At 35.6% G+C, this 16,838-nt stretch overlaps 1 protein-coding gene across 1 annotated transcript in view; it reads left to right on the top strand.

Moving 5' to 3' along the window:
• The window catches only part of LOC136863766 (uncharacterized), a 229,715-nt gene extending 220,436 nt beyond the window's left edge, over positions 1-9,279 (top strand). The window contains exon 12 of the mRNA XM_067140119.2: positions 6,142-9,279. Within this exon, the coding sequence (XP_066996220.2) occupies positions 6,142-7,028 (887 nt within the window). The 3' untranslated portion in view covers positions 7,029-9,279. The remainder of the gene's footprint in view (positions 1-6,141) is intronic.
• The last annotated feature ends 7,559 nt before the right edge of the window (positions 9,280-16,838 follow it).

The raw sequence follows: 16,838 nt of genomic DNA, 5'->3' as shown, positions 1-16,838 counted from the left end.
ACTGTGGCTCGGGCTAACTCATGGCTTGTGAGGGCACTAACATCACTGAATGAGGTGGGTGAATCAGTGGACCTCTTTCACTCACTCCCATCTAAAATCAGACATGCCCTAATGACCTCATGAATGTAAGTCCGTACCTGTAAGATATGTAAATATGTAAATGTTATTAAATGTAGTTTAATAATGTCAATTATTTAAGGAGATTTAGTTTTATTTATTTATTTTATTTATTTAAGGTTTTGTAAATATGCATATAAAAAGGTCTCTAGGTGTAGTTTGAACTTGGTTATTATTTTAGGAAATTAGTGTTTTTTACTTAGGTGTATTTGTTGTATATTATGTTTTATTGAATCATCTTTAATTGGGAAAATAACCTGTTGATGATAACTAAATCTATTCTATTCTAACCTACAGTCTTTCGCATATGGTCAATGGAAGTTTTGCTTAAATAAAGCCCTAGTTGAGCAGCACTGTTTCCTGCAACTACTCCACTTGGAATTCACTGGCACCCAGAGGTGCCAACTATTACGGATTGTCCTTAATGATTACGGCATTACAGTCAAAAGGGAAATTATTACGGAAAAGCAACATTGTCACGATAAAAATTAATTTCTGCAAAAAAAAGGAAAGAAGTAAAAAATGTTCAATCCCTTAGAGCATTACTGGTCAACCCTCCTCGTTTCAATGTTTGTAAATTTGCAACTAAACATATTTGGCAGTTATTTGGTCATCACTTTGTTTTGTGCCCCGCGAGCGTTGTGAAATCACGGCCAGCTACATAGATACACGCTGCTCTCTTAGCTAGAATGACGTATCAAGTTGGCCGTGAGGTAGGCTCTACTGTTCTCGAGTGCGCGGTTTGTTGTGTGCGTAGAACGAGTGGTATATTTAGCGCATTTCAATTCTAATTATCCTAGATGTTGATTCGAAAAGTAGTGATAGGTTTTGTGAAATGAAGCAGAACAATTGTCAAATTTCATCTTCTAAGAAGACAGCAGTGTTACAGAAATATCGAGACGGTTACACAAAGGAATGACTGCTTACTTGCCCCACGTGTTCTGCAGTGTGTGTTCGTGTGATTTCTCTGTGGCTCACAGTGGACGAGATGATTGCAGAAGACACACAGAATCCAAGAAACATCACACGTACGGTTAATCAAAACTACGAAACCAGTCTGTTTCATCGTTCTTCGTAAAGAGTAATGAAACTGTGGTGACAAATGCCGAATTATTGTTCACATCTTTTCTTTTGGAGCATAATTTTCCGTTATCAGTTTCAGACCACGTTGGAAATTTGTTTAGATCAATGTTCTCGGACTCTTAGATATCTCAGAAATATGGTTATGCAAGAACTAAAACATCTGCTTTGGTTCAATACACAGCATCAGAGGCAAAAAAGGAAATATGTGAACTTTTGCAAATAATGCCTTTTTCTTTGGCTACTGATGGTAGTACGGATTCAAATGCAGTTAAACTTTATCCTATAGTTGTATCTTTATTTAATGCTCAGAGAGGCCAAATATCAACTCTTCTATTGTCATTGTTAGAGAGTACCAACAATACAGGTGAAGGAATTTTCTCTGTTATTGATAGTGAATTGTCTTCTTTAGCCATTCCATGGGAAAATTGCATTTCTTTTTCATCTGACAATGCATACACAAAGGGGCAAATAAAGGTGTTGCCAAATTTGTGAAGGACAGGCGTTCTCTTTATGTCCTGGGTTGTTCATGTCATCTCATACACATCTGTGCACAAAAAGCAGCAGCTCAATTGCCAGTCAATGTAGAGAACTTTTTGGTTCAGTTATATTACTATCTTGATAAGAGTTCTAAAAGGCAAAACACGTTGAAAGTTTATCAGGCTGTTTGTGGTACAGAGGGTCACAAACTTTTGAAATATGTTAGTACCCGTTGGCTCTCGCTTCTTCAGTCTATTGATAGAGTTCTTGAGCAGTGGCAAGCTTTGACACTCATGTTTTGTAGTGAGACCCACCATAAAAATGAGACCACCAAGCAGTTTGAAACTGTGAAATCTTTCATACAAGACCCACACACAAAACTGTTTTGCTATTTTCTTCAGAGTTCACTCCCTGTTTTTAACTCTGTGAATATATTTCTGCAACAAGATGCTCCAGCCATACATCATCTTAGGAGAAACTTACTGGTCTTTTAACTGACCTATTGGTCAGATTTGTTCAGCCATGTTCTCTTCAGTCAGAATCTACCTCCCTTTTGAGTGTTGAATTCAAGAGGAGGGAATACCAGAAAGCCAATGAGGACTTAGTAATTGGAGCAAAAGCTAGGACATACTTGAAAGATAATGACTGTGATGAAGAGATGTTTTATAATTCTGTCAGAGAGTTTTATATGGCACCTTGCAGTTACATTACCAGGAAATTTCCCCATGATGATGAATTTCTTCATCATGCCGAAGTTGTAGACATCTCTCTCAGAATGAAGGTTTCCTATTCATCTCTTGAATATTTTGTTCGAAGATTCCCAACTTTGGTCAAGGAAAGTGAACATGACAAACTTGAAGAGAAATTTGCAGTTTACCATTGTGATACTTTCCCTGAATACATTGTACATGGACCTAACATTGATGTGAATTGGGGCAACATTGCAGAGCTTAAAAATGAAAGTGGACAAATTCAGTATAAAACCTTAAGTAATGTTGTATTTGCAGTACTAAGTGTACCTCATAGTAACTCTCCCACAGAAAGAGTTTTCAGTGCTAGGAAAAATCAGACAGAATTCAGGCCTACATTAAGTACATCTGCATTGGAATCGCTTATGGTTCTGAAGACGAAAACGTCATCTCAGGGGGAAGTATATTTCAAGAAAATCTACACCGAAAAGCAGCTGCTGGGTGCAAAACAAGCTACAAAGAATTTTTTATCGCAGAACTAACAGGTAATGAGCAGTTTTATTGTGTAATATGATATACTTTAGAATAGATTGCTGTAGGAAAGGGCAAATGGGGTGCTTTGTATTTAACTCGTAAACTTTTTGTCTGGGGGGGGGAGTTAAAAATGGGATTACTGATAACCCACTTCAAAGATTGGCACCTCTGCTGGCATCCAAGAAAATATATTTACCATGACTAATGTCCCTCCCTTTCACCTAGTTTACAATTTGATCCCCTTTTCCCCATTTCAACAGAGACTTCACAAGCTGCGTCTCTTCTTCCAATTTTAAAAACAGTTGCTTTCTGATGGTGAATTTATGCTGCTCCTTTAAGGCCTCTTTCAGAAGCATTGTGTTTGGCACAGTATATTTCTCGGAGGCTGCACTAGTGCTCAACATTCCAGCCTTTACATACTGGACTGCATTTTCCAGATATACTGGATTGTATCTTTTCATTCCTCTAGGACCCCCATTGTTTTCTTAAAATGCTGTAGATTGATTGGTTTTACCCTACAAAATGAAGTGTTTACATTTTCACATTTCTCTCAAAATAACTTGCTTTCAAATATTAATTAATGTGTAATATCATCGTAATAGTCCTAGTTATGTGCCATGATCAAGAATAACTACTACATCACCAATTTTCACACTAGGGAAATGCTGGGATCTGTACCTTAATCAAGGCCACGAACGCTTCCTTCCTACTCGTAGCCTGCTGCCACCATAAGACTTACCTGTGTCAGTGCAACATAAAGCAAACTGTAAAATACAAAATATAAAAACCTGCTAAATCACAACTCATTAATAGCGCACACTATGTTTCCTTCCCTACCTCAGTGATTAAGGCGACTCTCCGGAGGTAAAATCGATATTTTGGTCATTTTGGCAATTTTTCTTTATGACTGAAATTAAAAGGATTGAGTTTATTAATTCTTGTCACAAAGTTATTTCGTTGAATTCAAACAATTTATCACTTTAATAATGCTTTGTTAGGTAATGATGTAATGGTCATGTTTTCATTCAATCAAATATGCCTGTTCTTTGCAATTATGAATCCATAGGATGGGCCAAACACCCCGTCTCCTGATATATTTATACAGACTTGAGCTGTATGATCTACCCCAATTTTGAACGATTTTATAAAGCATGTTACGGAATAATATTTCAGTACTTGACTGTCGTTGAGCAACATTTTATGTTTGTATTGGTATTCTTGTATGTTTAATCTTTTTTTGTGGGTTCTTTGGTGGTAGCCAGTCTGTTTACTTTTGTGAAGTACGCGTGCAAGTAACATCTTGTAGTTGCGTATCAAGATACTGTTATTATTGAAAGACATTGTGCTGTAATCATTGATAGCTTGTATTCAAGGGAATAGCAATATGCGTAAACATAAATCAGCCTTACCTAAGCGACGAATTGCTGAACTTTTGATAGGAAAGAGATGGGGATCAGCTATTACCAAACAGGAGTCTTCATTGAAGAAATCAGGGACAAAAGGTCATGAAATGTTATGAGAATCAGATTGTTCTCATCAGGAAAGTGTTGCATCAACTTCAACTTCAATTTTTTTGGCACCATCATCTCAGTGCTCAATTTCTGCTGACAAACGAGACATTCATGGAGCTGGTTTTCTTCCTTCCTTTTCACATAGAGTGAAACCAACTGACAGATAACATTCAACATTTAGCTTCAATATTAACTCGTCATCATTCACTAATTCACTAGGATCCTTTAGCGATGTAGACGAGCTGATGCCACACTGTTGGTGTTTGGTCCATATTCACCTTACTCTGAAACTCTTCAGAGTTTATTTCACTTTCCCATGCAAACAATGGACTAAATTGTCTCCAGACTGCCTAACAACACCTCCCCTGATATACCCACATAGATTGAAGACTGACAGGATTACTTCTAGACTATGCATATAGCAAGAATAGTGAGATTTCTGCTGGTTGTACTAGTAATGAGTCTTAAAAAATTTGGTAACTTCAAGAATGTGTTTCAGTCCATGATTCAAAGGAGGGAATGTTACACATGGTCAATACAAGATTTAAAGTTCAATTATATTTTATATTTAAAACACTGGTACTAGTTCGACTCTTTCATTGAACTTTAAATTAACTTTTAATTGAATAGTATTGATCATATGAAACATCTCCTTCATTGAATCATAAATTGGATTAAGGAAACATCAGTATGGACAATATGAAGCTTGTATCGTATAAGTTCAAGAATGTGAGTCGACCCCCTGTAAATAAGAGGAGTTGATGGTTCAAGTTAAAATTTTGTTGTCATTTGACAGAAAATGAAAGTTTAAAAGAACATTTCTTGTTCTGTTTTCCCCTTTTGCATATGGACTTTCTCACTAAAAACATAAGACCAAATTTGAAAACCTTTGTAATAAAGGATACGAGCAGGAGGGGGTATCACATGTACTCCCTCATGCAGATTGTGTGGATTAGGAGTCAGGTTGTTTTGTATTTCTGAAATGTACCTATTCATTCAATTTCACTGTTATTCTGAGGTGTTCTGATAATTTGTTAAAATTCCTTTTTCTTTAGGTTTCCTATAATCACAATATATGTACTTCTATTTTTTTTTCATCATGATATTTACTAAATGCAGTTGAAAATGAAAACCTACAACCTGTTTTCCAGTCATTGACCGGGTCAGGGATGTAATGAATGAAACATATATAGGCTGTTACTACAATGGGGTCGCCACTCCCAAGGTGATTTATTAATGAGTGATAAATGCTATGAAATGATAATGGAGAGTGTTGCTGGAATGAAAGATGACAGGGAAAACCGGAGTACCCAGAGAAAAACCTGTCTCGCCTCCGCTTTGTCCAGCACAAATCTCACGTGGAGTGACCGGGATTTGAACCACAGTGTCCAGCGGTGAGAGACCGACGCGCTGCCGTCTAAGCCACGGAGTCTGAATGCAGTTCTTCCGGTATATTTATGATTAAAATGATGCAAAATGTTTATTTTCAGTTGAAGATTTGCAGTTAACAACCTGATTTTTTGTTTTGATTAATTTGAGATCTGTGCCATTTAGATGAAGTGTAACTTACAATTTTTCAGTCTGTTGAAACACGAATTGTAACACTATAATATACTAGTAAAATTATTTGTAAACTAAGGTAATAATCATCCCGTGTATAGTTATACATCTCTGTTGAAATAATTGGTGATATTGATTTTAATTTATGCCTTTATTATTTTATTTTTAAGGTTCATCTGGCTCAACAGCTGTAAACTTGGAAGAACTCGTGGCAAATATACCTGCCAATCAACTTGTTCAGGCCATCTTAGCGTCACCCCAAAGGATGGAGTGTGTGTCTGAATTAGTACATGCAATTGGAAGTGTAGAGAAAGTTATGCAGTTTTTAGTCGATGTAAAAGTGACGGAGGTATTAAACGAGTATTGGAAACGAATACGTGAACCTTTACAAGAGAGATTTTCTCATGATGTTGTGGAATTTGTGACAAAAAGAGTACTTGCTTCCACCGGGCCAGATAATTCTAATTCATTGCTTGTGAATCCACGTTCCTTTTCCAAAACTAATAAACCAGGTCTGACCCTGAGGAGCAGGCAAAGCCTCCAGACCATGGTCAAGAAACATGGTTGGACTGCTGTCTGCAAATTAATTCCAGATCATGAGCTAAAAAGATTCCTTTCCAGCTGTAATTTTGACACTCTTAAACAACTGTTTCCTCCTCATGTATTATCCGAATACATCCAAAGAGAAATACGGAGGGATAAAATATTTTGTAAACAGATCATTCAGATGGCTTTGAATGCCCATCTTCCTACAGCTCAGAATGATGCAACTTCATTATGGAATACAGTTACTAGAGATATGTGTTGTAATGAAGAACAGTACCAGTTGGTTAAGGAGTTTATTTTAAGGCCAGATACTCTTAATTTCATTGCTCAGATGACCGAGCTTTTAACATTGCTCAAACCCGTTTGTGAGAAAGGTCAAACACTTTCTACCAATTCTCGAAGTATTTTGCCAGATGGTGTACTTAGGAATTTGTTAAAAATTGTTCATAAACAAATGCAGCCTAAGGACTTTATCAGTGCATGCTCTAAGAGTATGATGGATATTCTGTAAATGGACTCTTTTGTTATTTAATATCAATCAGGCTTAAAAAATATTATGGATATTCTGTAAATGGACCCTTTTGTTATTTTATATTAATTATAGATTGCATTTATTATCAGTCATATTCTGCAGTGATGGCAGAGAATTTTCTGAATATTAAAGAGGTTGTGCAGTGTTCATTGAAGATTGGAAATACAATGGTAATGAAATCCTCATTTGATGTACATCAAAACAACACTTCCATGATTTGCGTAATTCATGCAAGATATGTTAAAGTTTCTTTAACTCATTAGTTGCCGATGAAAAGATTATGCAGATAAATATGACTTCAAGTAGTCGATCCCGCTCACTTAGACTCAAAGTAACTGAAATAACGTTTCCTTTGATGTTTAAACTTAGGATCATTACAGTGGTATAATTGAAAATTCTACCCTTCTTGTCACATGCACATGATTTTCAATTGAAGACTTCCAGTTAACAACTTGATTTGCTGTTTCTATTAATTCGGGATCTGTGACATTTAGATGAAGTATAACTTACCATTTTTCAGTCTGTCGACACGTGAAACGTAACACTATAACATATCTGTAAAAAATGAACTGTTAGTTAACATGTATATTAAAATGTTACATTTCGTGTTTTGACAGACAGAAAATCTGTAAGTTTTATTAACTGAGTTGACAATGAAAAAGAATAGCCTTCTTCTTAAGTTACAAATTTGTGCTTAATTTCCTTCTGGTTGACTAAATTTATGAGTTAGCAAGTTTTCAATTAGTTGTCCAGTTTGTCAACTATCTTATGTTATGCCTTGCATAATACATACATGCTTACACAATATTTTCAATTTCCCTTAATGAGTATTTATATCATTAATAACTGAAAGGTATAATACACATTAAATTGTGAAAATAAGAGTGTTTTTTTACTTATTTCTCTTGAAATGTAGCACACTTCAAAAGAAGGTTCTGCACCATTGCTGGAATTAAAGCAAAACAAAACTGCTTTATCTTTAGTTTTTATTCTTCACAGACTTGAAAATGCTTAGTAATTGTACAAACATGTCTTATTTCTCAAAAATTCACCACCCACTAACATTCTTGTAGGTATGTAATTGGTGTGTTGCAAGAAATGTTATCAAGTCATATTAATATAGTGTTCTCTGTATTTTCGGATGTTATAAAATCAAGTGTCAAATGTTGTTTCAGTTGATTACTGTCTGATTTGGAGGGAGTAAATTCAGTTGCTGTTTCAGCCAAGTTCAGTACATCTGAAATTTAGGTGAAACATGTCATTTAGCAAATACCTGTTATACACAGTATATAATAACCTACCTGCAGAAACATTATTTTGCTTCTTTATTGCTGAACATTTTATGTATGAGCAAATAAGCATGATAAATGTAAAGCAGAGTTTTGGTATTTCATTGTTGAATGTGTGGATCGATAGCATGCCAACATTCATTTGCTGTTTGTGGGGAGCTGAATCTCTCCTGTACATTTTCATTATATGAAGTGTATTTGTTCCTATTTTCATGTACACACATGTTATACAACACTGCATGATTTTGCTCTAATGCAGCGTTTCTCAGAGTTAGTTCTGCAGAATCTCAATGTTTGGGTATCATTTCTTCATTTTGTATTGTATAAATGAAGTCCTTAATAAAATTCAGGAAATTCAATTATCAAAAATTACCTGTTTGTCCCAGTTTGGCATGTATCTAACTGATGTGCCTATGCTGCACTGGGGCAAAAACCTGGTAATTTTTGACAATTGATTTTCCTGAATTTTATTTAGCTACTTCCAGTCATCACAAATTTAAATTCATGATTTATTTCAAAGTGAAATTTCCAGTGATATTTCAGTCATTGCATTTACTGGTCCAGCCTTACCTCACTAAAGATTTTGGACTAATTACCACTAGTTTTTAATTGTAAAAAATCAACGAAGATGAATGTGATTATTATAAACTTGAAATATTTACTTCATTTTTTAAATGGTAAATATGAATGTTCATTTAATTTTTGTGTAAGGATAATTATAAACATTAAGTTAAAATTAGTTGATTTTTCATTGTTGAAATCTATAACCATGTGTGTTTCATTTCCATTTATTTTGAATATGTTATGATGATCAAATAAGAACACAATCTAATCACTCATGTTGATCATGTTCAATTCCTTGAAACAATGTTCACTGGTCAAATGTTAGAGAAATGCTGCTCTGAAAAATCTTGTAATAAATCTGTCCTTAATGTACCTGATATATGTGTATATATGTATATTTTAATGAATGCAGTTAAACCTCTGTTATGCATAACTGACACAAGCCTTGTTTTACATATTAACATTTCAATTTGAGTACATAAGAGTAACTTTTCCAGACCTTGTGATACTCAATTTGCATTTCAGGTATTGTGATTGTACGATGCTTATTTTACCTATGATAAAGTAATTACTATAGAAAACACATTTATTTTCTGAATTAGTTCATCACCATATATTTCATCTGTTAATGAATGGAGATTGAACACAATTTTGAGGTTTTACGATATTATTAAAACATAAAAGATAACAAATATCACAATGTATTTAAGTTGATTGCTTGATTTGTGCATTGGCAAATCACATAAAATTACGTTTTGCATACAATTTCAGTTTGTAATTAAATTTTTAGGTCTTAAATGGACATAGTGATAGTTGTGTATAAAGTGGCTCAACTGCATATTTTCCTTCCTTCCTTCCTTCCTTCCTTCCTTCCTTCCTTCCTTCCTTCCTTCCTTGTTCCCCATTTCTGTCTTCTGAAATTGTAAATCTACAGCAATCCTCCTGCTTATTGGGGAAGAGGGAGTCAAATCTTTATTAATAATGAAGTAGTATAGTGATAATAATCAGGCCAGGCCGATCATGTCCAGACCACTCAATCCGTTACTACTGATCTGCATTTAGCGCAGTCACCCAGGTGGCAGATTCCCTATCTGTTCTTTTCCTAGCCTTTTCTTAAATGATTACAAAGAAATTGGAAATTTATTGAACATCTCACTTGGAAAGTTATTCCAATTCCGAACTCCTCTTCCTATAAACAAATATTTGCCCCAATTTGTCCTCTTGAATTCCAGCTTTATCTTCATATTGTGATCTTTCCTACATTTAAAGACACCACTCAAACTTATTCGTCTACCGATGTCATTCCACGCCATCTCTCCACTGACAGCTCAGAACATACCACTTGTAAAATAATACAAATATTTGTTTTCCACCTGTTTAATACATACAATGTTTTTATTGTTAGGATTTTATCCTTGACATAATACTCCAGTTGGGACATGTTTCACTCGTCTACCAAGCATCCTCATACTTAATTATAGTCTTAACACTAATTAGAATAAAAAGATTTTGCTAAAATGCAGTTATGGTATACAATGTATAAATTGACAATTAAGTTGTGAGTAAAATAACAGTGCCAAAGTTAGAGCAAAAGACTTGATTCATTAACACTGATGTCTAAATCTCAATGGTAACATATCACAACGAGATTCTGGCTAAAAAGTTTCATGCAATTCATATTTCATTCTAATGATGAGTGAACAATTGTGTGTACTGTAACATATTAGTCTGTAATCTTGATTAACCCGTAGAGAGCCAGACAACAATATATCGTTTCATATATACGCGTAAAGTGCCAACCACGATATATCGTTGTTTGGGTAGCGTGCAATTCTATACGAGTTTGTACAACTTGGGCCGTCAGATTGCAACAGTTTATATGTCCAGTCCATAGAGAATTGTCATTATATTTTAACTACGTCGCTAGATAGTGTGTAAATTCATTCGTTATCATGTATTGAATTTCTAAAGTCCGTGTTCATCTACGACGTATGATCTCCATGCCGCGTGAGTAAAATGGCGACTAGCGGGAGAAGTTATTTTTGTTAACGATGACGAACTGGCTGTATATCTTAATAATTTTTAGTAAAGAAGGGGATGATGAAGACACAGTTAAGGAATTCACTCCTCCAACAAATGAGGAACAGGAAAGTGAAAGTGTTATTTGGAGTGATAACGGCGAGTTTTCTGTAAACACTCAACCACGTGCTCATTGTCCGAGTGTAAACATTGAAAGTGGTAATGACCGTCTGAGTGACAGTGATGATGATGACGGCTGTAACAATACCCAACAGCAAAAATTTCATGTTTTCCGTGAAATTCAATTAGGTCAAGATGCAAAATACAACCCTCACGTGATTATTATGATACTCCTGGCCCGAGACACACCCCTTCGTCAGACGCAAACCTATAGTGTATTTTTATTTTATTTTTCACGGCTCAGTTATGGAACCTCATAACTACAGAGACAAACAGATATGAGAAATCATGTCTGGTCACCACATGCCAGAGCACAGCAGTGGCGCCCTAATACATTGATTGAAATTAAGGCTTTCATTGCTGTTTTGTTGGAAATGGGTATAGCTAGAAAGCCGAGCATATTTTCTTATTGGGTAAAAAACTCCCGTTATATTCCATGGTTTGGAAATATGTTCCCAAGAAACAGATTCCAAATGATCATAAGATTCTTTCATCTTGTGAACAGTGATAATCTATCACCATCTGGTCACCCTGACTACAACCCATGTACCAGGTTCGATCCCATTGTTGGCCATGTCAATTGTATATTACGATACTACTGTACATAACTCTTGAAATACTCAAGATAAAAATGTGAAACTTTACATATTTATTCATCCGAAATAGGACATTGCAAGGAAGCCATCAGTATATATCGTTGAGTTAAATTTTCTGTTTTGTTTCTGATTTTTAAATTTGGGTGTTTGAAAATTGTTTGGAATTTTTTTTTTTTTTTTTTCAAAATACCCAAGGGCATTTTAGTATTTTAATTTACTTCAGCAGTAAGAGTGTATTCTTGCTAACATTCAATACAAATTTCAAGTCATAGTTATAACATTTGTGAACTACTTAGTCCAGAGAGTGAGAACCTGCAAAATTCTCTAAATCCGTCTGGCACTCTTGACATACTGTGAGCACCCGGGCCTGGCACTAAGAGGTTTAAAATTACAATATCATCCCAAACTTAAAACTCCTGAAGTTTTTGTCTTTATAAACATGTTAATTTAATTGGCATTGTACGTTAATCTTTATGTGGCTTTAAAACGTTACACCAGGGGAGTTGGCCATGCAGTTAGAGGCACGTGGCTGTGAGCTTGCATCCAGGCGATAGTGGGTTTGAATTCCACTGTCGGCAGGCATGAATATGGTTTTCCATGGTTTCCCATTTTCACACCAGGCAAATGCTGAGGCTGTACCTTAATTAAGGCCACGGCCGCTTCCAACTCCTAGGTCTTTCCTATCTGATCTTTGCCATATGACCTATCTTTGTCGGTGCAACGTAAAGCCACTAGGAAAAAATAAAAGATGTCGTTAATTAATATTGACGGTCGAATACGTCTTGTTGGTAATTTTCCCAACTATAAACTTAAATCAACTAGTTGACATTGTAGAAATAGAAGCTGTTAGGGGCTACAGTCGAAAGGGACATTCAGCTACATAAATCATAGGCGTTGATAAGATTGCTTCTACTGTGTCTGTGTATATTGGTATACCCCTTCGACTATTGCTGGGATGTTTAGCTGTGTTTGCTGCAGCACTGCTACTCCTATTTTATGTATTGAATAGGTGGAAAACAAATAAAAAATTGTAATATTTTATAATAAATTTCAATACGGGCCTAAATATGAGATTATTTACATGTAACATACCACTTAGTAAAGCAGCTCGTCTCCTTTCTCCCAAGTCTTCCCAGCCCAAACTTCCGCAACATTTTTGTAACGCTACTCTTTTGTCGGAAATTGCCCGGAACAAATCAAGCTGCTTTTCTTTGGATTTTTTCCAGTTCTTGAATCAAGTGACCTGGTGAGTGTCCCATACACTGGAACCATACTCTAGTTGGGGTCTTACCGAAGACTTATATGCCCTCTCCTTTACATCCTCACAAACAACCCCTAAATACCCTCATAAACAAGTGCAGAGATCTGTACCCTTCATTTACTATCACATTTATGTGATTATCCCAATGGAGATCTTTCCTTATATTAATGCCTAGGTACTTACATTGATCCCCAAAAGGAACTTTCACCCCATCAATGCAGTAATTAAAACTGAGAGGACTTTTCCTATTTGTGAAACTCACAAACTGACTTTTAACCCCGTTTATCATACCATTTCCCACTGTCCATCTCACAGTATTATGGAGGTCATTTTGCGGTTGCTTACAATCTTTTAACTTGCTTATTACTTAGTACAGAATAAAATCATCTGCAAAATGCCTTATTCCTAATTCCACTTCTTTACTCATATAATTTATATAAGACAATATAAAGGTCCAATAATACTGCCTTGAAGAATTCCCCTCTTAATTATTACAGGGTTAGATAAAGCTTCACCTACTCTAATTATCTGAGTTCTATTTTCAAGGAATATAGCCACCCATTCAGTCACTCTTGTCTAGTCCAATTGCACTCATTTTTTCCAGTAATCTCCCATGATCTACTCTATCAAATGCCTTAGATAGGTCAATCGCGATACAGTCCATTTGACCACCTGAATCCGGTATATCTACTATATCTTGCTGGAATCCTACAAGTTTCCTAAACCCGAACTGCCTTCTATCAAACCAGTTATTAATTTTGCAAAGATAATCAGAAAGAATGCTTTCCCAAAGTTTACATGCAATGAATGTCAATCTTACTGGCCTGTAATTTTCAGCTTTATGTCCATCTCCCTTTCTTTTATACACAGGGGCTACTAACAGCAACTCTCCATTCATTTGGTATAGCTCCTTCATGCAAACAATTATCAAATAAGTACGTCGGATATGGTACTATATCCCAACCCATTGTCTTTAGTACATCACCCAAAACCTTATCAATTCCAGCTGCTTTTCTAGTTTTCAATTTTTGTATCGTACTGTAAATGTCAATTTTATCACAGGTAAATTTTAATGCTTATTGAGTTTTAGTCAGCTCATCTATCTGAACATTATCCTTGTAACCAACAATCTTTATGTACTGCTGACTGAATACTTCTGCCTTTTGAAGATCCTTGCATACACATTCTCCTTGTTCATTAATGATTCCTGGAATGTCCTCCTTGATAACCTGTTTCTGCCTTAAATTACCTATACATACCCTTCTGTTTTTCACTAAAATTTGTATGATTGCCAATTATGCTTGCCATCAAGTTATCCTTAGCTGACTTCTTTGCTAGATTCAATTTCCTGGTAAGTTCCTTGAGTTTCTCCTTATTTCCAAAGCCATTTCTAACTATTTCTTTCGTCGCCATAAGACCTATCTGTGTCGGTGCGACGTAAAGCCCCTAGCAAAAAAAAAGAACTATTTCTTTCCAACCTGCACCTCCTTCTTAGTCTCTTTACTTCTCTGTTATAATATAGTAGGTCTACCATTCCTTACCACCTTTAAAAGTACAAAACTGTTTTCACATTCCTCAACAATTGCTTTTAACCCATCCCAGAGTCTGTTTACATTTTTATTGACCATTTTCCACTGATCATAGTTACTTTTTTAAAACTCCCTCATGCCTGTTTTATCAGCTGTATGGTACTGATTAATAGTCCTAATTTTAATATCTTCCTTTCAGTCACATTTATTTTTAACTTCAACAAAAACAGCTTCATGATCAATAATACCATCTATTACTTCAGTTTCTGTATAGAGCTCATCTGGTTTAACCAGCACCACATCCAGAATATTCTTCCCTCTAGTTGGTTCCATCACTTTCTGAATCAGGTACCCTTCCCATATGAACTTATTTGCCATTTGTTGGTCATGCTTCCTGCCGTTCGTATTACCTTCCCGACTGACATCTGGTAAATTGAGATCACGTGCTACAATTACGTTCCTTTCCATATCGTTTCCCACATACCTGATTATCTTATCGAATAATTCCCATTCAGCATCAGCTCTACCCTTTTCCGGTCTGCATACTCCAAAGACTTCAAGTTGCCTATTATCTTTAGACATGAGCCTTATACTTGGAATTTCATGTTTGTCATCTTTAACTTTTTCGTAGCTTACAAATTCTTCTTTCACCAGAATGAATACTCCCCCTCCCACCATTCCAATCATATCTGTATGATACACACTTCTGTTCCACGAGAATATTTCTCCATCCCTTATATCATTTGTCAGCTATGATTCAACTCCTATTAGAATACCTGGTAAGTATATACCTGTTAAATTACTTCATTCTATTCCTTTCTTTAAAACAATTGTACAGTTCAGCACTAACATTTTTATGTCATCCCTACGTGACTTCCAGATCCCTGTACCCTTATCACCGCTCCCTAGACCACCCCGTTTCCCGGAATGTATCCACCTATAACCCTTCTAAACAAATTTCCTAACTTATATGTACCACTGCGGTTTAAGTGAAGGCCATCTGAGTACAGATCCCTATCTCCTACTCACCCATCAGGATCTAGAATCTCACCATTCCCTGTTCCTCATTCTCCCTCTTGTTGTTCTACCTGCACTGACTCGTATGGATTTCTCACAGACACCTGTCCTGAATTCTGATCCTGAAGAGAGTGCTTAGCCTGCAGTCTCCTTCCCCTTAAAACATTAGACCATCTGTCTTCTAGAATTCCCCCCTTTCCTTCCTGTCCTCTGAGGGAATCCTAATTATCTCCCTCAATCTGATACTCGTTAATGCTGGCCACACCCACAGTTCCTACACTTGCACTCCTTAGCCATTCTTTACGGAATAATGAAAAGAAAAGGAAAAAGAAAAGAACTTATTCTGTGCAAAATAAAAATGAAAGGAAAGAAATATTGTCTAGGATAATACACAGAGATCACACAACAATAAGGTAATTAATATAGGCTACTACTACACTACAATACTACTTAGTTGTACTAAATTTTTATCCTAAAACACCCTAACAGGAAAAAAACTGCTGTTAATTACTGAAAACTGAAAGGAATACACAAGAATTACAAAATTCAAAACTGCAGTTAAATCTACCCTATTTACAACAGAATTCTATTAAGAGAGTTACTACAGATATTATACTACACAAATATTTCACATTAATGGAATAAGCACACTAATTTCCAATAAGATACTGCAATACACTACAATAATTTTGAACTATGGTCAGACGTATCCTAATTTCAACAGGTTATTACTAAGCACAAACAGAAATTTACATGAACTACTCAAAGATTACCAACAAAGCTAAATGCATAGACATATTATTATTAGTACCACACCGTACTATTTTATCCTACTATGCCCTAATAGAAATGAAAACTGCCATTTGGTTAAATGCTGGAGGAGCGAGAGGGCTACCACACACAAAGATACACACGAATATATCAGGCAAGATACTATCTAATATACAGTATCTGCACTACAGTTCTTAACTGAAATGCGGTTATGTTATTTTTACAGCTGGTGGATTACTATTATTTTTCTTACTATGCGGGACGGAGAATAAGTGTCCTTAAATGCTGAAAAATAAGAGGTTGACTACAATAATTTCTCTAAAAAACTTTTGTCGAATCTATGCTGGGGACTTGAATTTAGTTACTAACTTTCACTCAATGAATAATCGAAGGTGCAAAGTATGAAATATGCTGGAGACATGGAACTACAAATTGTTGGGATACAGTAATCAGCTGATTTTTGTATTATTGTTTACTCAGCTAGCCTTTACTCTTTTATCTCATCGGAATGCAACAATCGTCAACAACCCAAAGACTGTTAAGTAATTCAACAGTGAAATACC

The sequence above is a fragment of the Anabrus simplex genome, chromosome 2 (genome assembly GCF_040414725.1).
Source record: "Anabrus simplex isolate iqAnaSimp1 chromosome 2, ASM4041472v1, whole genome shotgun sequence".
Classification (NCBI taxonomy): Eukaryota; Metazoa; Arthropoda; class Insecta; order Orthoptera; family Tettigoniidae; genus Anabrus; species Anabrus simplex.
This window is presented reverse-complemented; position numbering and strand designations above follow the sequence as displayed.